Here is a 24,544-nt window from a genome sequence, read left to right as displayed (position 1 = left end):
AAAACTGCTTAGAACTGTAAAGAATAAGAGATAAAGGTGGCATAAATATGAAAATATTCTGGATGTTAGGAGTAATTATGAAAATCTGTTAAATGAGATAAGCTGACAGAATAGTGGTAAATCCTTAAGGGAACAGCTGCTCAAACACTACAAGGTGTAAATGGGACATTATACAATGCAATATATAGTTCTTACTTAAATTGTAGTAATGAGTTTTTTTTTTTGCAATTACATCTGAATGAAGTACTTGAACATAGTTTGATATAACATCAGGTGCAAGACAATGGGGCACACTTTATTCACTGTTTATATGGATCAAATTATAATAGAAAGTGATTAAGATCTGATATTTTCATATCAAATTTTTTTGTTAGAATTGAAAAAAACAGAGGATGATAGTTTGGTGTAAAATCAGGTGTAAGATAACCGTGCATGCTATCTTCACTGTTGTTCATCATCTATGCTGAGTGGCTACTCAGTGTATGCAAATAAAAGAAAATGAAAGTAATTCATCTATCATTCAATTCAGTTCTTTACGATCATTTAAGTCAGGGGCTAAAAAAAAAAAAGTGAAGTGATCACCACATAGCCTGTAAATTATTGTTCGAGAAACACTCAAGGATTGCAACTTAATGTCTAATGCTCACCATCTTTGTGGTGCATCTCAATATTAGATATCCACCTGAATAACAAACAAATTATATTCTGTTATACCTTAAATCACAAAAGGTGCAACAACATGAGACATTGTGCCAGTTGGGAATCAAGTTAAAGAAGAGCCCCAACTTCTCACTGTTTTCAGTAGTAAAGCAAGAGAACAGTGAAAAGTCAAAAGCTTGCCATATCCCAAATCAACAGCAGCAGAGTTCAAGATTGGTACTATCAATGTAAGAAGCATCAATGGAAAAGAAATGGAACTAGCATAAGAACTGCATAAGTACCAAATTGACATAATAGGCATGACTGAAACAAAGAAGACAAAAATAGGCAAGATCTTTCTAACAAATACAGGCAATAACAATCAGGGAAAAGAAGGAATAGCTATAGTATTCAACACTAAATATGAGGATAATCTACTTGAATATCAGAATGGGGAACTGGACAATGATACTTATATGTACCTATCATCCCACAGAAGATTCTACTAAGAAGGAAATAGAGGAATTATTGAGGTATTACAGCTGACAATGAAAAAGGAAAAGTTGGTCCTTGATGCAGATCTAAATAGCAACATAGGAAATGATTACCAAACATATAGAAATGTTGAGGGGAAAAGGGCAAGGCTAAAAATAATAGTAAGTGCCTCCTGGATTTCTGTTCAGGACATGATGTGCACAAATTCACATTGAGAAAATATGCAAGAAATAAAAGTTTCATTGAGTATGATATTGTTGAGAGCAATGTTTTCCCCACTGGTTCAGTACACAAGAGTATACAGAAGATTTGAAATAGGAAGTTATCACTATTTAGTTTTGAGCAGAATAATATTGATTTCACAGTGAAAAGAAAAGTGTATCAGGAAGATTTAAAACAAATCAAAAGATTCGTTTTCAGAGGTAAACTATAGACTCAACAAAAACATCATTCAAGAAAAATTAATGAGTTTGAAAACAAGAACAAAACATTGGAGATTCAGTGGCAAACTCTAAAGAAAACATTGACTGATTGAGCCAGAGAGGCATGTGGCGAGGTTGTCTGTGCAAAGCACCATGCAAAACCAGCTAAACAAAAGTCACGGGAAGTCTTTAATATGAACAGAAAATAAATAGCATGAAGGTTGCAACAGATTCTGGAGATTACTGAAAAAAAAAACTTAGAAATTGAGGAAAGAGTACTTTAAAAGGAATTAGAAACCATAAAGATGACATGAAAACTGTAGATAAAGATATTCTAGATGTTTGGAGTAATTACTTAAAAAAATTGCTAACTGAAACAAGCAGTGCCAGCACACTGGTAGAAAACTCCCAACAGGAATGCAGTCAGGAATACATATCCATACTTGGTAAATAAAGTCATCAAAAACTTGAAATGTGGAAAGGCAGCTGGAGTAGATGAAATTTGACTAGAAATGCTCAAATATGGAGGTATAAAAGTTTTACAGTGGCTGCACTGCATAATTCTGGAGGCCTGGTCAGAGGGTCAAATTCCAGATGATTGAAGCAAAGATCTCATAGTATCCATCTATAAAAAGGGAAATAAAAGTGAATACGAAAATTACAGTGGTATTTTCCTACTGAGGGTCCCTGATCAGATTTATGCAAGTATACTGGAGAAACAGCTAAGAAAAATTGTGGAAGGAAAGCTTGGTGAAGAACAAACTGGATCCAGGCAAAAAAAAAGGGGGTGTCAGGATCTGATTTTCACTTTAAGACAAACAGTTGAGAAATCTTGGGAATATATATCTGTATTTAAGTTTCATAGATCTGGAAAAGACATATGACAAGGTGCCAAGAGGAAAGTTGTTCATAATGCTACAATTATATGGTGTAAATGGGACATTATATCAAGCAATACATAGTGTCTATTTGAGCTGTAAGACAGCAGTAAGAATTAAAGGAGATACAGGAAGAAGGTCTGATATTAAATCAGGTGTGCAACAAGCGTGCACATTTTTAATACTGATATTCATCTAAGCTATCTGAACACACAACATCTATTGGCAATCCATTCCAATCATGCACTACTCTATGAGAAGGAAATCTAGTTCTAACTCCTTTCTTGAAGGTATTCATTTTCAACTTTAACAGATGCCCTCACGTCCTTTCCCCACCCTCCATAAAAAAAAAAAAAAAAAAAAAAGGAAAAATTGCATTTACTGAAATTCTGTATAACCTTTTAGAAGTTTGTAAATCTCAATCATATCACCCCTCTTCCTCCTGTTTGCTTGAGTCTGCAGCCTACAAATTCTCAATCTGTTTTCATAATCTGTATTCCACAATCCTGATATCATTTTTGACACACTCCTTTGCACGCTTTCTCTCTCTCCACTGTATCAGAATTACCACAGAAACCAGGAGACCACATCTGTGCACAAAAGTGGAAGCGAGGCTTTATCAAGATCCTTGTAAACAGGCAAAATGACTATCTTTATATGTTAAGGTTCATTTCAGCATTGATATTATTCTCGGAGTCGTATTTACAATTTTTTTGCTATATGACCCTTGGACTTCAACTTCCTATCTACTAAACTCCAAGATCCTTAGCCTCATCAGTTTCTTCGAGCATAATCCCGCCAAAGTGCATGACCTTACATTTATTAACATTGAACCAACACCATTTACACAAGCTCACAATTCCAGCCTATTCAAATCATTCTACGAGTACTGCATATCAGTAGCACTACTCATTATCCTACCTATCTTTGCATCATCAGCAAATAGTTGTATATCACATGTCAAATCATTTCAAATGTCATTAATGTACAGATTGAATAGCAATCTGTACACTAATAACAACAAGGACTGATACTTGAGGCACACCACTGGTTACCCTGAATCTTGCAGATTCACATCCACCTATACACGACTTTTTGATATGTCAGTCGATCATCCTCTTACCTATGCCAATAGTCCATAATCCAATCTCATATTCTACAATTTATGCAACAGTTTTCCATGCTGTATTCTGTCAAAAGCCTTAGCAAAATCCATTAGTACTATAGTGTATCCATTCCCCTTGTCTAACTCAGTGGTAACATTATTCGAGAATGCGAAAAAGTTGCTAAAACTTGACCTTCCCTTAGTAAACCCATGCTGTTCATTGCAAAATAGATTCTCTGTCAACCCATTTCTGAATGTGAGCCCTAACCAACTTTTCCAAAATCTTCACCACTATCTATATGGATCAAATTATGAAAGATAGTGGTATTAAATCTGATATCAAAATTGGAAATGTTAACCTCAGCTCTTTACTTTATGCAGATGGTGTTATACTCCTAAATAAATCCACTACATCTGCAAGGTTCCCTGACCAAACTGAATAATTATTATAATAGATCTGGTATAAAAATAAGCAATAAAAATACAAAGATAATGCAAATAGGCAGAAACACTGAAAACATGAACTGCATCACAAATGGAGAACCTACAGAATATGTAAAACATTTCAGCTATTTGGACATAATTTTTAGTGAATATGGTTAAATATGGAAACAGAACAGAATTAGCAAAGCTGGTATAGTAGGAAGTCAACTGAATGAATTTATATGGAATAAGAGAGAAACATCAAAATGCCAAACTAGCTGTATACAAGACAGTATTCAAACCGAACTAGTTTTAATTTATGGATCTGAGAGCTGGTTTAGAAATAAAACACTTGATTAAAGACTGGAGACCACAGATATGAGAGTTCTAAGAAAGATTAGTGGAGTGAACAGATGGCATTAATGGCAGTATCATATTAAAAATTAGGATATTAGAAAAGAACTTGTTAGCATTCAGGAATATATCAGCAGAACTAATCTAAGGTGGTAAGCTCACTTAAACAGAATTGGAGAGGATAAAGATTAGCAAAAGAAGTCTATTTTGCCAGGTTGGAAGGAAAAAATACGCAGTAAAAACTGCCTTAGAAGACAGAGATTTAGATCTGATAATACTGTAGTCTTGACAGATAGCAGATTAGACCGGAAGAAAATTGTGAATCAGAAGTTAGTAATGATGTAAATTTTTCGTGTACAACTATCATAATATCCTGCACACTCCCAAGGGTACAATATCAGACATTTCTTCACAACAACAATATACAGCCTATATTTAAGTTGTAGGCTAGCAGTTATAATTGAATATACAGATAGACAGTTTAAATAAAATCAGATGTAAGACATGCATGCTATCTCCATTGATATTCTTCATATCCATATGAATCACATTACGAAAGACAGTGGTGTTAATCCTGGAGATATTATACTCAGCTCTATACTTATGCAGATGAGTATACAGGGAATAAATCCAGTAAAATGTTTCAGGGCTCTTTAACAAAACTGAATAATAACAGTAATAAATTTGAAATGAAAATCATCAGTTAAAAAAAAAAAAAAGTCAAGCAAATGGAAAACATCAACTGCAACAAAGACAGTAATCCTGTGATCAATGCATTTTATTCTAGGAAGTGAGAGAGAGAGAGCCTTTATCCCTAACAAACTTCTGGAAATTGGTGTGTAGCTGGTCTCCATCCTCAGTCAATTTCAGCTGAACTCATGGTTACCAATGATTTTAAAAGTATAAGAAATGTATGGCACACACATCATTTCACTATCACATATCTGACTTGTATTGCATTCAAAGAGTGGAAGTTCTATAGCTGATTTTTCTGAATTGCTGGATTAAAAACTTGGGTCCAGGAGAAAAATTTTAAATTTGGAGAGTGAACATGACATTAGTGACAAAACCATATTAAAATGGAGATATTAGAAAGAAACCTAACATCATTAGCATTCAAGATATATGAGCAGAGCTAACCTAAGTAGTATGGTTACTTAAACAGAATGGGAGAGTAAAGGTTAGCAAATTATTTGATATCAAGATGAAGATGTAGGTGGACACTGCTGCTGACAGTGGTGCCTTAAAGGACTAAATATTAAATCTGAAATTAATTTAATCTGACAAATAACAATTCTATAATTGCTATAGAGTAAACCTATGGCAATAAGAAAATCCCACTCACAAAAGTTTGTAAATATTAAAATAAAAAAAGTACACAAACATTAAAAATTTTGAAAAAACTCAAGATCATGAGCATTTGGCTGCTAATTACTGAAATGCAGACAACTCTACTCAAGTTATCCATCAGCTGCAACGTCTTTTAGACTGAATTTGTTAAATTGAAGTATTTTGTATGCACACAACTGTTGTATATAAAAGCAAATCATGTTTAAATAAAACAGCTACCTACTTTGAGCGAAACATTTTTCTGATCCTTTCCCAAATCACCCAAATGGCCATATAGAACACTTCGTATCCATGTTATTACAATGGTTACTGCAAAATGTCCATTCCAATGGTGATGGACATTTTGCACCCATGTTTTGGTTGATGTAAATACAAGATGTGACAATTACATTCTCAGAATGAAAATGCAAGAACTATTTGCTTACCTGTAGAGTAATAGCTATTATCACCTTCAAAAGCAATCTTTGTGCAGTAATGCATTAATGCACTTAGACAAATGCTATATCTCAGAAATGCCAGAAAGCCTGCATCTTTTTAAGGATTTTTTTTGAGAATAACTGAAAGTCACAAAGGACTAAGTCTGGTGAATACAGAGGATGGTCCAATTTTGTGATTGATTTCTTAGAAAGAAACTCGAGGACAGTTATTGCATCATGTGCAACTGAACCATCCACTGTTGTCCATTTGGACAACAAGGGATGGTCCTTCTCACATAACCTTGTTTACATTTAGCTACACTTCTATGTCCTTACGATTTAAAAAAACATTCACGGCATTCGTGAACCAAATATTCTTGACCATACCTTTCCTTTTCTTGTGGTGATCTTTTCCACTGCATACTTTGGCATTTTGTTTCAGGGTTGTACTGAAAAAAAAAAACTTTCATCATCACCAATAATAAGTTTATCAAAAACAACCAATTGTGAAGAAAGATCAGTTTCAAGTTATTCTCTGGTTTCAAATCTATTCACTCATTTTTCTGCTGAAAACAACAAAAAAGTATGTGCAAATTCTACCACAGGTTGTTTTGATATGACTAATGTATAGTTACATAGTTTTGCTTGACTCACTGTACATGTGATAGTACAAGACCATTCCAGGAATTTAATTCTCACACCTGATAATTATCATGGCTGGTTGGATGATTATGCACCAAATTTTCTAAAACTGAAAGAGTGCATTTACACAGTTCTAGGTGAATTTTTTTTTTTAACTCATATAAAAGATGGGTGGTAGATGGTGTTGATTTGTAGTAGAGGTTCGGTGTAGTGGTTGAGACAGTTGTAGGTGTCCTCCAGCAATGAGTCTTCAGACTCCTTGGAGGTGTCATGAATAATAATAATAATAATAATAATAATAATAATAAATATAAAAATTCTATAATTGCTATAGAGTAAACCTATGGCAATAAGAAAAAGTTCAAATTTAAAAACAGCAAACAAGACCCTAAGAAACATTATTATTCTGCCCTAGTGATTCCAATTGGAATCACTAACTGTCTTGGCTTTCGTAGCCCATATTACATGGCAAATGATTCCAATTGGTATCGTACGCATAGTTCCATTTCTTTAATATAATAACAGGTATGTATTATATTTATGAATCTTACCAATATCGGTTTTTATGACTTAGTAGAATAATATGCATATATTGGATTATAGAGTATAAGCTCAAAAGTTGAATATTTGCTACCAGAATATAATGATTCCTTGCTTTTTTAGACCTAAAGACAAAATAAATAAAAAGAAAAATTTTTTCACTTGGAAAAAAAAAATTCAGGTCAGAAAGGGTTAACATAACAAAACTGAAAGATATAACTATACTGTTACATCCCTAAGTTCTCCTTTCTGGTTTTTTCTTTTGTTCTTTTGGTTATTTTTGTTTTCTTATAATACCCTAATTTAGTTTCATATCTTAAGAAGTTACATGTACCTGAAATTAGTTCCTGACAAATTATTTTAGGATCGACTGCACCAGCCAGAAACCAGTTTCTGATACTAAGACTTAAGCTACTAATTATATCAACAATTTAATTGAGGTTAGAGATCACGTGGTACGCAGTCGTGCCCCCCCTTTTCCCGTTCTTTATACAATATCCCCTACTTACACAGGTCCAAACTTTTCTAAGCGGTAGTTCAGTCTCAGACACAAGAACTCATAAGTTTTAGTTTAAAAGAATACATTTATTTGAACAGAAGGTATTTACACTAAAATCATATCTCAATAATATAAGGATAAACTCATGCATAGATTTTCATACTACTGTAATAAATCACTCAAATATCCTAAATGTTAAAATCTCTCTTATATATCTCTTATCATACAGGCTCATCTAATTCTAGGTCAAGAGCATTAGTTAATAGTCCTTATTCTTGTATCTCGCATTAAGATTAAGTGATGCTCTCATGGTTATACAATTCTTAAATATTATCACCTTAGCAAAATGTACATGATATATTCACTCAATTAACAGTCACTGTTTTAGTCAGAGGACTAAACTCCTTCCTGTAAAACTTATATAAGTTGTAGGCTTATATAAGTTATTATAGGGATAAACTCATGCATAGATTTTCATACTACTGTAATAAATCACTCAAATATCCTAAATGTTAAAATCTCTCTTATATATCTCTTATCACACAGGCTCATCTAATTTTAGGTCAAGAGATTAGTTAATTGTCCTTATTCTTGTATCTCACATTAAGATTAAGTGATGCTCTTGTGGTTATGCAATTCTTAAATATTATCACCTTAGCAAAATGTACATGATATATTCACTCAATTAACAGTCACTGTTTTAGTCAGAGGACTAAACTCCTTCCTGTAAAACTTATATAAGTTGTAGGCTCTCTGTAAGGAACAGGGTCTTCACACACTATCACATATACTGAATCATTTAATAACTGTTCTGCTATAATGTCTCTCTTACACAAGAGATTAAACTAACATAGGAAAGTCTTATCACAGATGATTAGTCCAAACGGATCACTTAGATGGCTCGAGCAGGGCTATGCTCAAAGTTCTCTCTCCTTTTGTCTCCTCTCTTTCTACATGACTTGTTATATATAAAATAAAAGTTCTGCACCTTACCGGCTATTTCCTTAGTGAAGTTGGTTCCTTAACTTTAGTCCCGGGTTTTCTTCGGATGTGGCAAGAGTCTCTTGTTGCTCCGCTGTCTGTTGCTTTCTTTTCTCCTCAAAGGATCTCCTTCGCCGTCCTCACATTGGTAGCAGATTTACCAATGGCTTTGTCTGCTGATGTTCAGTCGGATATCTTGTGCATATCGGATCCCACAGCAACGTGGAATGTTGCTGGATACCGGAGAAAAGCTTCCTCAGCCTTCGAACAGGAACACAAGAGACTGTTTAAAGTGCGCGCAGTTCCTTATATTTCATCCGCAAGTGCCCTCTCTCATTACTTTCGTCACCTACTTAACTATCCCTGATTTGTCAGGTATTGATGATGTCACATTCTTTTCTCCACGCCTCTCTTGATGAAACTGTTACGGTTGAGGTTACCGGATGGCTATACGGTTTTTCTGCTGTGTCACTATGGACTCTTACGTAGTGATTTGACCTTCTGTTGATTGGTTGACATATGATTCTGATTTCTTTAACATAATTTGCCCACACTGGGCATGATTTTAGAGTACAATTTGGACTATTTTATAAGAATCTTACTAATTAAATTGATATACCCTCTTTGATTACAATTCATTTATTATTTCTTTACCCCTGCTCTTGAGAGTATAAGCATGTTTTTATCGTAAGTCAATTTCTTCTCATGTTGGGTCCGAAATAAATGGCTGACTGATAGTGGGCCGGTTATTTCTGACACAACAATACAAAACAACTACAGGAACAGAGAAAAGAAAATAACCTATAACAATGTAGAAAATACATGGAAAATGAGTAGATACTAGTTATAGTATAACACTTGGTACTGCAATTAAAGCAAATAATGAGTGGATAACTATAGAAATTTTGGAAGCTTTAGAAGAAAAAAGAGCTTGAAAAATATTCTGAACAGAGAAAATACAGAGAAAAATAAGCAACATTATAAAAGACTGAAAAACAGAATGTGCAGATTTGCTAAAAATGTTTGGTTAGGAGAAAAAGCAAAAATGTGTGATGAAGCTAATAAAAAGAATGACAGCAAGACTGTATATAAAATTATAAAATAATTAACAAAAATGCCCCAAAACAGACCACTAAAAATAAAAGATAAAAATAACATTGAAATTGGAAGAATTGAAGAGATCAAAAAAATTTGGAAAGAATATTACCAGATACTTTTCCTGAGGGAAGAAGAATGGAAAATTGCAAATGAAGAGACAAAGAGGAAAAAGCACCATTCATAATAAAAGAAGAAATTTTGAATGAAATAAACCAAACGAACTCTAAGTCATTTGGTTATAAAGAACTTCCTACTGAACTATGGAAATATGCTGGTATAGCAGCCATCAGTTTCCTACTTGAACTTTTAACCAAATATTATATACTGGTGAAATTCTAGGTGACTGGAAAAAAACAGGCATCATAATACCAATTTTCAAAAAAGGGAGATAAAGTGAAAATTATACTCATAACATTGCTAAGTCATAGCTACAAAATCTTCACATGCATTATTCAAATAGAATCCAGACTTTAATGAATGAGATAATAGAAGATCAAGCATGCTTCAGACCTGGAAAGTCTGCTACACTTTTTTTTTTTTTTTTACATATATAGTCTGCTATAGACTATTTTTTTTATAGCCTGGCTGAAAAGTACTGGGCATACAACTTACCTGCAGTTTTAGTGACTTCAAACAAGCATTTAATTCCATTGAAACAAGATGATAAACATCTTAAAATCTATGAGATTAGATTCATAACTGCAAATCTTTATTACTAATTATTATAAAGATACCAAAGCAACTGTCAAATTTAATGAAATAAAAACAGACAAATTCACAGTAGAAAAAGGAGTCATTCAGGGTTGCCCACTCTCACCAAATTTATTTATCTCGAAGAAATATCCAAATCCATAGCTGAAGAACCAGTTCTACAAATAAATGCCACAAATATCAACCACATTAAATATGCAGATGATATTATTATTATTTTTGCAGAATCTAAAGAACAATTGGGAAAACAATGAAAAATTTAAATGAAGAGTGCAAAACCTTTGGAATGAAAATCAATCTTAGTAAAAATAAAACAATGAAAATAGGAAGACATGAAAAATTTTCAATGAATTTAGAAATTCGTATAATTTATAAAGTAAAGCAATTTACATATCTTGGCACTGTCATTATTAACAATCTTGATAACATAGAAACAGTACAATACGGACTTAATAAAGAAATGGTCTAATATGAATAAATTAAACAAAATATAAAAAAAAAATAACAGCATCTCAAAAAGCCTCAAACTAACTCTATAAAGCCATCATTATACCTACAGCAACATATGAAGTCAAGACTCTGATACTCAAATCAGCAAGAAATAGAGAAATTTAAAGCATTTGAAATGAAATGCTTAAGAAAAATAAATAAGACTTGCTGGTCAGAACACAAAGCAAATCAGCAAGTCAAACAGGAATTAAACTATAGAGAAGATATCACAGATATAATCCTTAAACAGTAATTAAGATGGTTTTGACACCTCCAGAGAACGTGCTTTCAAAGATTATCAAATATAATTTTGAACAGAATCGATAGAGGAAGACGATCAAGAGACAGATAAAAAAGAACTTGGCTAATCTTTGAAGTATAGGTCACAATTATCGAGCTTCAGAGAAATAACAGAAATAGCCAAAGATAGAACCATATAGCAGCCATTTGTTCATAGAGGACTCAATCCATCATCTGACGGATGAGAAAGAAGAAGAAATATATAAATGTAGAGAACATTATTTTGAATTTATAATACATGAATATTTAAAAAAAATAATAAATACAAAATGTTATATTCAGGCAATGATAATCAAGGAAAAGAAGGAGTAGCCATAGTATTCAACACAAAATACGAGGCTAATCTTCTTGAATGGCAGTCAGTCTCAAGTAGAGTAACATAGGCAAATATGAGAATGGGGAACTGGACAATGAGACTTATTTGTGCCTATGGTCCCACAGAAGGTTCTACTAAGGTAGAAGTGGAGGAATTTTTTGAGGCTTTAGAAAAGGCAACTCACACAATGAAAAAGGAAAAGTTGGTCCTTGTTGATGATCTAAATAGCAGAGTAGGAAATGATTGTCAGACATACAAAAATATTTTGGGAAAATTTGGAGAAAAGAGCAAAGCTAATAATAATGGCAAATATCTGTTGGATTTCTGCTCAGGACATGGACTGGTTATTACTAACACCATGTTCCAACATAAAAATGTGCACAAATTCACAGGAGAGAAGAAGCAAGGAATAAGAAAAGTATCATTGACTATGTTATTGTTGATAGTGATGTTTTCTCCCTGGTGCAGGACACCAGAATGTACAGAGGATTTGAAATTGGAAGTGATCACTATTTAGTCTTGAGCAGGATAAAATTGAATTTAATATTGAAAAGAATGACATGTAAGAAAGTTTTAAAGCGAATAAAAGTTGAGCATCTCTAAGATGTGAACTGTAGACTAAAATACACAAAGATTATTGAAGAAAAAATGAAAGAGTTTGAGAACAGGAATCAAACCTTGGAGATACAGATTCAGATGGCAAACTCTGAAGAAAACATTGATTGATTCTGCCAGAGAGGCATGTGGTGAGGTTGTCTGTAAGGGTAAAAAAAATCAGAACTCCCTGGTGGACACAGGAAGTTAAAGAGGCAGTGAAGGAAAAGACGAAAGCATATCAAAAGTTCCTGGCAAATAACTCAGCTTGTGCTCTTAGAGAATACAGAGATAAATGCAAGAATGCTAAACACTGTGTAAAACTAGCTAAACAAAAGTCATGTGAAGACTTTGGCAAGAATATAGAAAATAAATATCAAAAAGGTAGCAAAATATTGTGGAGGTTGTTGAAGAAGCTTAGGAATGGAGGAAAGAGTGCTGTAAAAGGAGTTAGAGATGATAAAGGTGACATGAAAACGGTAGAAAAAAGATATCCTTGAAGTATGGAGTAATTACTCTGAAAAACTGCTAAATGAAATAAGCAGTGACGACAGTACAGTGGTAAAAAACACTGACCAGGCATGCAGTCAGGAAACATATCCATACTTGAGGTAGAAAAAGCATCAAAGGCTTGAAATGTGGAAAGGCAGCAGGAGTAGATGATATTCAACCAGAAATGCTGAAGTATGGTGGTATGTCTTACAGTGGCTGCACTGCATAGTTCAGAAAGCCTGGACAGAGGGACGAATTCCCGATGATTGGAGTAGAGCTCTCATATTACCCATATATAAAAAGGGAAATAAAACTGCATGTGAGAATTACAGAGGTATTTCCCTGCTGAGTGTTCCTGGCAAGATCTAGGCAAGTATACTCGAGAAGCAGTTGAGAAAAATTGTGGAAGAAAAGCTTGGTGAAGAACAAGCTGGATTCAGGCCAAATAGAGGCTCTCAGGATCAGATCTTCACTTTACGACAAATAGTCGAGATAGCATGGGAATATAACAAAGATCTGTATTTAAGTTTTGTCGATTTGGAAAACGCATATGACAAGGTGCCAAGAGAGAAGCTATTCAATACGCTGCAGTTATATGGTGTCAATGGGGCATTATATCAAGCAATACTTAGTCTTTATTTGAGTTGTAAGTCAGCAGTCAAAATTGAAGTACAGGAAGATGGTTTAATGTTAAATCTGGCGTGAGACATGGATGTATATTATCCCCTCTGTTATTCATTATCTATATGGATCACATTATGAAGTGGTATTAAATATGATATCAAAATTGGAGATGTTAATGTCAGCTCTTTGCTTTATGCGGATGATGTTATACTTCTAAATAAATCCGCTACAAGTCTGCAAGATTCTCTGACTAAATTGAATAGCTGTTGTAATAGATATGGTATGAACGTCAGCAATAAAAAGACAAAGACAATGAAAATAGGCAGAATCATTGAAAATGTCAACTGTGTTGTGAATGGAGAACATGTGGAACAAGTAAAACATTTCAGCTACTTAGGCATGATTTTTAGTGAAGATGGTAAATTAAATATGGAAATAGACAACAGAATCAGCAAAGCTGGTATGGTGGGAAGTCAAATGAATAAATTCATATGGAATAAGAGATAAATTAGTCAGAACACTAAATTAGCTGTATACAAGACAGTGTTCAAACCAGTTTTAACTTATGGATCTGAGAGCTGGGTCACAAGTAAAACATTTGTCCAAAGACTAGAAACCGCAGATATGAGAGTCCTGGGAAAGATGATAGGCGTGAACAGATGGCATCAATGGCAATATCATATTAAAAACGAGGATATTAGGAAAGAACTTGACATTGTCAACATCCAGGAATGCGTTAGCAGAGATAATCTCAGGTGGTATGGTCACTTAAACAGAATGGGCGAGGAAAGATTAGCAAAACAAGTGTTCTCTGCCAGGTTGGCAGCAAAACGACCCAGAGGAAGACCAAGATATAGGTGGATTGATACAGTACAAAGTGCCTTAGACGATAGAAATATAAGATCTGATAATGTTGGAGTCTTGACAAGTAGCAGACTGATTTGGAGGAAAATTGTAGATAGGAAATTAATAATGATGTAATTTTTTTTTCATGTAGTACTATCATATCCTGTACACCCCCTTGAGGGTACATGGCAGGAATTTGATGATGATGATGATGAAAAAATAATAAAATGGCATACTTCGTTAAATAATACAGATTTCCCTGCCATTTTGTTTGTATCAAAATGAGAAAACTGGGAAAGACATCTGAAATATTATGCTTGTCAAAAATAAATATATAAATATTTATACATATATCAGTGACATCGCATGCCCATTTAGGTTGGGTGTGTGCTGTTGTGTGACTTATGCAACCCGTGCTACAAAATTCACGTAAATTTGACCGTATGATTGCACTGTTATTGGTGTATGATAGTTTTAAGCACATCAGTGCTCATCTTAATTGGTACGATGCAATTAATTGTAGATTAACTTTGAATACTTTAATTTATCAATTAATATAATTTTAAATATGGAAAGCATAAAGGGTTTACGCTTTGTGGTGAGATTAGATTATCATTGGCAAATACTTGAGCAAGACACGGATAATTTGAATTTTGATATGATTTTTAAATACAGCCATATAATGCGCAGATATCTTGGAAAAAGTAATCACTTCGAAATTATTATTTTTCCGGAATGAACCAAAGAAAAACTGAGATAACTCATTTAACTTATTATACTCAAGTTCAAACCTCCTTCAACTATAATCAAGCATACAATACAAAGCTCTGTCAGAAAACAGGATATTCAGCAAATCGTCAACACTGTTTTTCATTGTAAATATGGGCAAAAAATGTTATAAAATATTTATGGAAAATGACTTCTGTATATCGGTGTCCTAAATATGTTTGTTCAGACTTAATGCATGTAAAACAGATGAAACTCAAAAAACAAAAGCAACAACTCATGATAAATGACAACATTCAATTGAATTGGTTGACATAATAACAAATCACAGCCACTGATTTCTAGGTGCTATTTCTCTGCACTCATCCTGCCTGACCTTCTGGGCAGTTTAAACCCACTGGAACGCTAAGAATTTGACCCGCCATGCCTTCTGTAAGTCTGTTCAAAGGTGTATATATATTTGTGACTGCACAACCAGGCTATTAACACAAATGTGATGCAATGTTTACATACCGAAATGTGTCCTCTTCATGAAGTATTAGTACATTGTGTTTAATTTTAGGAATCATGCTAAACCAGGAAACAATTAGGGGTGTCTTTAATGGGAATAAATGCAAAAATATAATATCAGTGATATTGTATTCCATGGATGTGCTAGGTGTACTGCACACCTAGCACATACTGAATATTTGTTCGATATATTATTATTATTATTACATAACACACACATATATATAATATGTATATGTTAGATGACTGGGAAACCAAGATAAGAAATAAAAACAAATTTTAATGGCACGACTAGTTTCATCTTTAACAAACAGACTTCTTCAGGTGCAAAAAATAAAAGAAATAACCAACAAGAACTGTAAAGAAAATAACTCTAAACAGTACAAAAAGGTTAGCGTATACATTTCAACATTAACGCATTGCCATTTGTGTATTTAAAAACATTCTCTCTCTGATTTCATTGTTGGGTGTACGTGTGTGCTCACAATCTCATGTATGCCAATATTGAATAGGCACAATGACAGTCAGATAGGTTATAACTTAGGTTGCTGTTGAGATGTATAAGATTAAAGATGATTTCTTTAGATTCTACTATTATCTTTCTTTCTAGTTCATCATAACAATGGAAAATATTAGTAGACTTGTTCCATAGTACTGGAGGGTGTGGTTCTCTTCATTAGAATTTGCAGAAAACAGAACATGGCTAGACAGAGAACTGGCTTGCGTTCTCCTGTAACTTATGTCTCTCTGATGTTCTTCGATGCGTAACTCAATGGATTTCTCTGTCTGGTCAAAGTATGGTTTATCACAATTGCACACCAAATCTGGTAGATGCTGGGATACTTGAAGTTATGTCTAGATTTAGGTCGTCTCAGTAAGGAGCAGAGTTTCAGTAGAGGTCTGAATAAAGTCTGTATATTGTATTTCCTAAGAACCTTAGCCAATTTGGGAGAGACAGAGCTGATGTAAGGAAGAGAAACGTTACCTTTAACACTTGTGGTATCTTCATTATGGCATAATCCCATACATCTCAACAGCAACCTAAGTTATAACTTATCTGACTGTCGTTATGCTGGTATCCAATATTGGCATTCACGAGATTGTGAGTGCACGCATAAGCCCAACAATGAAGTCAGAGAGAGAATGTTTTTAAATACACAAATATCAACACATTAATGTTGAAATGTATACGCTAACCTTTTTGTGCTGTTTAGAGTTATTTCCTTTATGGTTCTTGTTGGTTATTTCTTTTATTTTTTGCACCTGAAGAAGTCTGTTAAAGACGAAACTAGTCGTGCCATTAAAATTTGTTTTTATTTCTTATCTCGGTTTCGCAATCATTTAATCCTAAATATATATATATATATATATATATATATATATATATATAAAATCAGTATGCATTACAATAAATATATATGATTTTTATTAAAATTCTCTACCTCTCTCTTTCATTTTTAACACCCTCTTCATAGAAATGAAACAAATTATTTTGAAACTATTTTCAGAATAATTTTATAAGTCAACATTTTACCTAACATCTCATATATGTCATGTTTAAGACTACAGTGAGTTATGACATCTGACACCTGTTCTGCAAGGTTTTTGTTGTTTAAAATAATCAGTTATTAGAATGAGAAATTTAATGTTCAGATAATGGATAAAAGTCCATTTAATAATTGACATTAACAGCATTTATGTCCAGTTAATAGACAAATCTTAATAACTGATGCTGGAACAATATTTTAATTCTTCAGATGTAAAGTCAAATAATGGCAAGGTTGGATATCATCACCTATTCTTTATAATGAATGCAAAAATGATTACTAGAATACATACCACAGAGCGATGCAAACTCTGCTGGCTTTGCATAGGTTAATACTGCTGCTAAAGCTCCTCTCCAGCAATTTATGTCACAAGATTTTACCACTCTGGCCCAGTCAGATGTTACTACAGCTGAGATGAGCTAAAAAAAAGAACAGTGATAATATATATATATATATATATACACATGATATTATATACACATACATCAAGTACAATATTTATGTAAATGAATGAAAATAATTTTAAATTAGAAAAGTAAATTCAGGTCAAGATCCACATATATACTAATACTTAAATAATCATCTGCCACAAGATGACAAAACACAGTACACATCCAATATAAGAAAGCATTCACAGCAATCAGAAAAATTTTTTTATAATGTATTAAACATCCATAAATGTAGCAACTGCCCTAGAATCAACTAGCAAATACAATACAGTAAAACCTCATTTTACGAACTTAATTCGTTCCAGAAGGTTGTTCATATAACGAAAAGTTTGTAATGCAAAACTATTTTTACCATAGTAATTAATGTAAAATAAATTAATCCGTTCCACATGAAAAATTCCCACCTATTATCATAATTAAAATAAAATAAGAATATAACATGAACCTTGCCTTTACTGAAGATATATAGGGAGGAGAGAGGAAATTGTTTTGAAGGTGAATCACCCTCATTAAAAATGTCGGATAACTGTCCCTCAGGTACCACTGCTCTTTTCTGTCTTTTTATGGGTGGACTAGATAGTGATTCTTTAGCTTTGATTACAAACTTATCTAGAGTTGTCTACATTTGTCTTGTTTTTAAAATTTTTCTAAAATGTGCAATGATATTATCATTAAACGTGTTAACACTGTTATTAACCATAGATACATTAGGGTGCCACTTTTCTACAGTGGTTTGGATTTTTTCCCGATAGAAGCACAGTTCTTTAATTTCAGCAGTGGAAATGGTTTCCTTACTGGATCCCTCCTCCTCTAAAAAAAGTTCCTTAACAACTTCCTCATGCTGCTCCCTTTGCAGTTCTTTCAGCTCCTCAGTGGTAGGCTCTCTTTGATGATCTTCCACCAACTCTTCTACATCAGTATTGTCCACTTCTAATCCCATGGATCTGCCCCAGACACAATTTCATCAACCACAGATTCTGCTGGCTCTGCAGGAAAACCTTCAAAATCTGTGCCTGTCACACACTCGGGCCACTATTTTTTCCGGTCTGAGTTCATAGTTTTCAAAGAAACTTCCTCCCATGCTTTATTTATAAGCCTCAAACAATGCAAGATGTTAAAGTGCTTTTTCCAAAAGTCTCTGAGGGTCAGTTGTCACTTTGAAGCACCTTTGAAACAAAGCATTTGTATAAAGTTTTTTGAAATTGGAAATGACCTGCTGATCCATGGGTTGGATAAGAGAAATGGTATTAGGAGGTAGAAATTTAACTTTTATAAAGTTGTGCTCATCCAAATCATCCTCCAAGTTTGGGGATGAGCAGGAGCATTATCCAGCACAAGAAGTGCTTTCAAAGGTAGATTGTTTTTTTTTCAAGGTAGTTTTTTTTTACAGTGGGGGCAAACACTCTATAAAAAAACTGAATGAGAGTTAACTGTTCCTTCATCGGTTTGTGTCCTAGCAGTAATCTCTCTTCTTGTGTGTGATATAAGTGTGCTTAGGCATCTTTTTTTTTTCCAGAAAAGTCCTGTCTCATCATAATTAAATGCTTGCTGAGGAATAAATCCCTCAGTCCCTACATAAGTTTTAAATTCATCCACAAATTGATTAGCAGCATCTACTTGCCTTATTACACTATGGATCTCAGTTCCTTTTCTAAAATGCTCAAACTATCCCCTACTAGCTTTAAAATCATCATTGTCTGCTTAAGGTCACTATGTAGTTGCTTAGCTTTTTTGCAAATTATTGCTTCCAAAATACTGTCACCTGCCACTTGTTTATTGTTAATCCCACTAACAAAGGTTTCTCCATTTCCTCAACAGTCTGAGCTCTTTTAGGATACAAAGGTTTCGCTCTTTTTGCCACCTTTTTAATTGCATTTTTTAATAATAATAGTACAGCTTGTCAATTTTGCCATGTTATAATCTTTCAAAAGTTCAGAAATAGGAGTTCCATTTTCTCATTTAGCTATAAGTTCTTTATAATATAAACAGTTCTTTCAATAAAAACAGAACTCTTTTTTTCTGTTTATATTGAAAATAATATAATAAACAGAAAGAGATTTTAATAGTTGGTTTGGGTGCTCTCTTTTTCTGTTTATTTTCAGCACTGCACTTTTAAGAGTTAACTAATTATTAAATAAACACCATAACACAACTAAAAAAAAAAAACCACTTTGAATTAGAGAGTAAATTTATCAAAATTACTATACACACTAAACACAGTGGATTCACAGCACTTGAATAGACCAAATACACTGACACAAACCGATCAACAACTGTGGAGATGATACCAGCTCATGTGAGCGTCGGTGCATTAGTAAAACAATCTGTTCATAATTGGAGGCATTTGTATAAGGAGGTTTTACTGTAATTAATTATATTTCATAATACTATCCTATTTAAGGTTTCCTTAATGGCGATTTATCTGATAATGGCAAGCAGGCAGGATCAGCTGCCTCACCATGCTTGGTTTGTCAATTACATTAATTCTTTGGTCAGTTTGCCTATTTTACAAGGAAAGAATCTTTGGTGAGAAATAAAACACAACTCTAGCATGCAGAATTTACAAGATATTTCAACTGAAAGTGAGTTAGCAAGCCTCATATAGATTGCAGGTTTTTATTTCCAGAAACTCCTTTTTTAAAAAAAAAAAAAATTCTGTAAGGCAGTTGCAGTTAAAACTAGACAAAAAATACTTTAACCACCCACAGAGATCAAATATATCAAAATAGAAATTTCATTAATAATTATTGAATTTTTTTTATTTTTTTTCATGAATGTCTACTATTGTAATGACATTTCTGTGTCTGTTTGCTTTTCATTGTAAATTATCTCAAAAACCCTCAGTTACCACAAAGAAAGTTATTATAATTCATTATGCTTTCTTTGCCTTTTTATCGTAGTAACTGCCCACATTCATGTCAGTTCAAAACTTCTTGGACTCTCCTTAACCTTGCAGCAAGACAAGAGGGTTTTCTCGTTCCTCCTATTTGCATATCAGCAGATGCACCATATATCATACCAATTTCTTCAAATGAAACAAAAACTGCATTTTAGAAAGGAAGAATGTTTCAGGATATATTAGCAATATCATTAATTAAGGAAAATTTTATATATACTTGGTTGGTATATTTAAATTGCTAAAAGGTGTAAATAGATGAACTGACATCAATAAGACATGAGTGATGCACAAATAACTGGCAAATATAATATGTGGAAAGAACAGTTATGAATAGAATTATCCATTAGAGGCAAATTCATCGTTGTCTGAGCAATTCAGGTATAGGTTTTTTTATGTCCTGTTCCTACTCTGCAGATGAAGTTGATCTTTCCATCTTAATCTTGGATGTCCACAGTCTCTTCTTCCTGTAAGTTTATATGCTAGTTTGGGAATCCTATTGTTATTCATCCTTTCTATGTGGTGCAGCCAATTTTGCTGATATTCTTCTATTTCTTGTATGATGTTTTTTTGTATCTAATCATTCTCTTATTTCTGTGTTTTTCTTTTTATCTAGTGAGTCCCAGGAGAGGTCTCAGAAACTTCATCTGTGCTGCTTCCAGTCTTTGTTTCAGAATCCAAGTTTCACTTCCAAGTTAATTAATTATTAATAATTTATAGTTATGGTATTATGTGAATACTCAACAAGTTACTGTGGGATGAAATGAATTACATCTTATAATCTCTAGATATGTGTGAATTTATGAGAGGTAAAGAGATGTGTTTGCAAAATATAAATAACTAATAATAAACAGCACCTATATTGGTAGCTTAGTTAATAGCTACAGTGAGGGCACTTATCCAATGAACTCATAATATTAATCACATGATCCTTGCTGGAGCACTAAGTGAGCAAACCATCGTGAACAAATTGTTGTGCTCGTAATTGTACATTTATTTCTATTTTCACTTATACTTCATTTTCTAAGTAGAATTTTCTTTTATTTAGTAAATAAAAGAAAATTTAATGATTGTTATACACTTTTCTTTACATAGTAATATATACATAAATATTTTAATTTTTATGCAGACATTTAGTTTTAAAAACTCATGATTATAATATTATTTTACAATGTTGAAAATGACGTCATGTCTAGACTTTTCTCATTAGGGCCTCTTTTTTCAGAAGAATGGAATGAAAATATCCCCCTCCCCAGAAGACACCATACTGTAAATGTAAGAAGTAGGGAGCTTAATTACACCACTGTACAGTACATACAATACAAAGATAATTACAGTGTTGAGTATATTTAGCAACAATTAGCATAATTAGAGATAAATGGAATGAAAATGACCATGCATAATGAAAAACAACTTCCCTCCCATGGACACTATATACTGCATACATGTGCAAGCAAGGCAAAGTTTTATCATCATCATCATCAATTTCCAGCTATGTACCCTCAAGGGGTGTACAGGATATGATAGTACTACATGAAAAAAAATTACATCATTATTAATTTCCTATCTACAATTTTCCTCCAAATCAGTCTGCTACTTGTCAAGACGCCAACATTATCAGATCTTATATTTCTATCGTCTAAGGCACTTTGTACTGTATCAATCCACCTATATCTTGGTCTTTCTCTGGGTCGTTTTGCTGCCAACCTGGCAGAGAACACTTGTTTTGCTAATCTTTCCTCGCCCATTTTGTTTAAGTGACCATACCACCTGAGATTAGCTCTGCTAACGCATTCCTGGATGCTGATAATGTCAAGTTCTTTCCTAATATCCTCATTTTAAATATGATATTGCCATTGATGCCATCTGTTCACGTCTATAATCTTTCTCAGGACTCTCATACCTGTGGTCTCTAGTCTTTGGTAAAGTGTTTTACTTCTGACCCAGCTCTCAGATCCATAAGTTAAAACTGGTTTGAACACTGTCTTGTATACAGCTAATTTAGTGTTCCGACTAATTTATCTCTTATTCCATATGAATTTATTCAATTGACTTCCCACCATACCAGCTTAGCTGATTCTGTTGTCTATTTCCATATTTAATTTACCATCTTCAGTAAAAATCGTGCCTAAATAGCCGAAATGTTTTACTTGTTCCACAGGTTCTCCATTCACAACGCAGTTGACATATTCAATGATTCTGCCTATTTTCATTGTCTTTGTCTTTTTATTGCTGACCTTCATACCACATCTATTACAACAGCTATTCAATTTAGTCAGAGAATCTTGCAGACTTGTAGCGGATTTATTTAGAACTATAACATCATCCGCATAAAGCAAAGAGCTGACATTAACATCTCCAATTTTGATATCATGTTTAATACCATTTTCCTTCATAATGTGATCCATATAGATAATGAATAACAGAGGGGATAATGTACATCCTTGTCTCACACCAGATTTAACATTAAATCATCTTCCTGTACTTCCTTCAATTCTAACTGCTGACTTACAACTCAAATAAAGACTAAGTATTGCTTGATATAATGCCCCATTGTTACCATATAACTGCAGCATATTGAATAACTTCTCTCTCTTGGCACCTTGTCATATGCGTTTTCCAAATCGACAAAACTTAAATACAGATCTTTGTTATATTCCCATGCTTTCTCGACTATTTGTCGTAAAGTGAAGATCTGATCCTGACAGCCTCTATTTGGCCTGAATCCAGCTTGTTCTTCACCAAGCTTTTCTTCCACAATTCTTCTCAACCGTTTCTCAAGTATACTTGCATAGATCTTGCCAGGAACACTCAGTAGGGAAATACTTCTGTAATTCTCGCATTCAGTTTTATTTCCCTTTTTATATATTGGATATTATGAGAGCTCTACTCCAATCATCGGGAATTCGTCCCTCTGTCCAGGCCTTCTGAACTATGCAGTGCAGCCACTGTAAGACATATACCACCATACTTCAGCATTTCTGGTCGAATATCATCTACTCCTGCTGCCTTTCCACATTTCAAGCCTTTGATGGCTTTTTCTACTTCAAGTATGGATATGTATTCCTGACTGCATGCCTGGTCAGTGTTTTTTACCACTGTGCTGTCATCACTACTTGTTTCATTTAGCAAAGTTTTATTGTGGTGCAAATAATCTAATGATGTCCTAATAATATATTTCAAATTTTCAGTAAATTGGTTAAAAAATTAACCAATTTACTCAGTTGCAAAATTGACAATGGATGTTCAATTTGATGATTAAAAAAATTTAACTTGCTTCAACAAGAAAAACATCTCCTAAGAGACTCTGCAGACCTCATCTGCATTCAAATTTTAGCTTTGTCACTCAAAACTATTATCACCAGAAACATAGTAATAGGGAAGACAAACAAATAATATGCAACAGAAATTCTAACACCTACTTATCCTTAGACTGGGATCCCACATGGCATATGCATAATAAAACTGATGAAATGATCAGTTACCAAATTGGCCAGAAGAATTTAAAAAATATTTATAATCTAAACATCCACTAGTCCCAAGAATTTATAGAGCACCAAAAGTATACACACAAAAAAAAAAAAAGATATTCTGTTACAGCCAATTGTAGAGAGAGATTCTCTGACCTTAAACTTGGCAAAGTACCTGTCAAGAATAGCTTACATTTTATTAAAAAGGTAAAAGACTTAAATACAGAGCCTTCTGATATCCATCAATCTTTTCACCAATGTACCTAGGGATGACACAGTGGATCTTCTTGTAAATCTTTTCCCACCAGACACAATAAGACTATTCAAACACTGTATGGAAAAACAATTTTTTTCATATTTTAGGACAAATCAGAAATATAAAACAAGACTTGCCATGAGTTCCCTACTATCTCCAACCTTGGCCAACCTCTTTATGGAAAATTTTGAAATGAATGACATTAAAACCATTATAAGAAACCAAAAACTTGGTTTCTTAAAATGGTTTTCATTTCTCGGTTTCATTTCATTTCAAAGACTATCTGAACAGCTTGCATCCCAATATAAAATTCAATCCCGCACTGGAAAGATAACAAAAAATTACTATTCCTTGATATCCTTGTTGAAATAAACAATGAAAAAAAGATTAGCCTTTTCAGTGTACAGAAATCTGCAGCAATTGGAAGATTTTTACATGCTGCTTCACACCATAATCCATTACAAAAGCAAGGCATG

General features: G+C 33.4%; 1 protein-coding gene across 3 annotated transcripts in view; it reads right to left on the bottom strand.

The window, feature by feature from the left end:
• The window catches only part of Sec31 (COPII coat complex component secretory 31), a 486,555-nt gene that overhangs the window by 101,702 nt on the left and 360,309 nt on the right, over positions 1 to 24,544 (bottom strand). For all 3 annotated transcript variants that reach the window (XM_090403344.1, XM_090403343.1, XM_090403345.1), the window contains exon 16: positions 17,290 to 17,416. In XM_090403344.1, coding sequence (XP_090259470.1) covers positions 17,290 to 17,416 — 127 coding nt within the window. The remainder of the gene's footprint in view (positions 1 to 17,289; positions 17,417 to 24,544) is intronic.

This window comes from Typopeltis vanoorti, chromosome 14 (genome assembly GCF_054136105.1).
Source record: "Typopeltis vanoorti isolate ZY-2024b chromosome 14, IOZ_Tvanoo_1.0, whole genome shotgun sequence".
Taxonomy (NCBI): domain Eukaryota; kingdom Metazoa; phylum Arthropoda; class Arachnida; order Uropygi; family Thelyphonidae; genus Typopeltis; species Typopeltis vanoorti.
The sequence above is the reverse complement of the archived record's forward strand: the minus strand, read 5'-3'. Positions and strand labels throughout refer to the sequence as shown.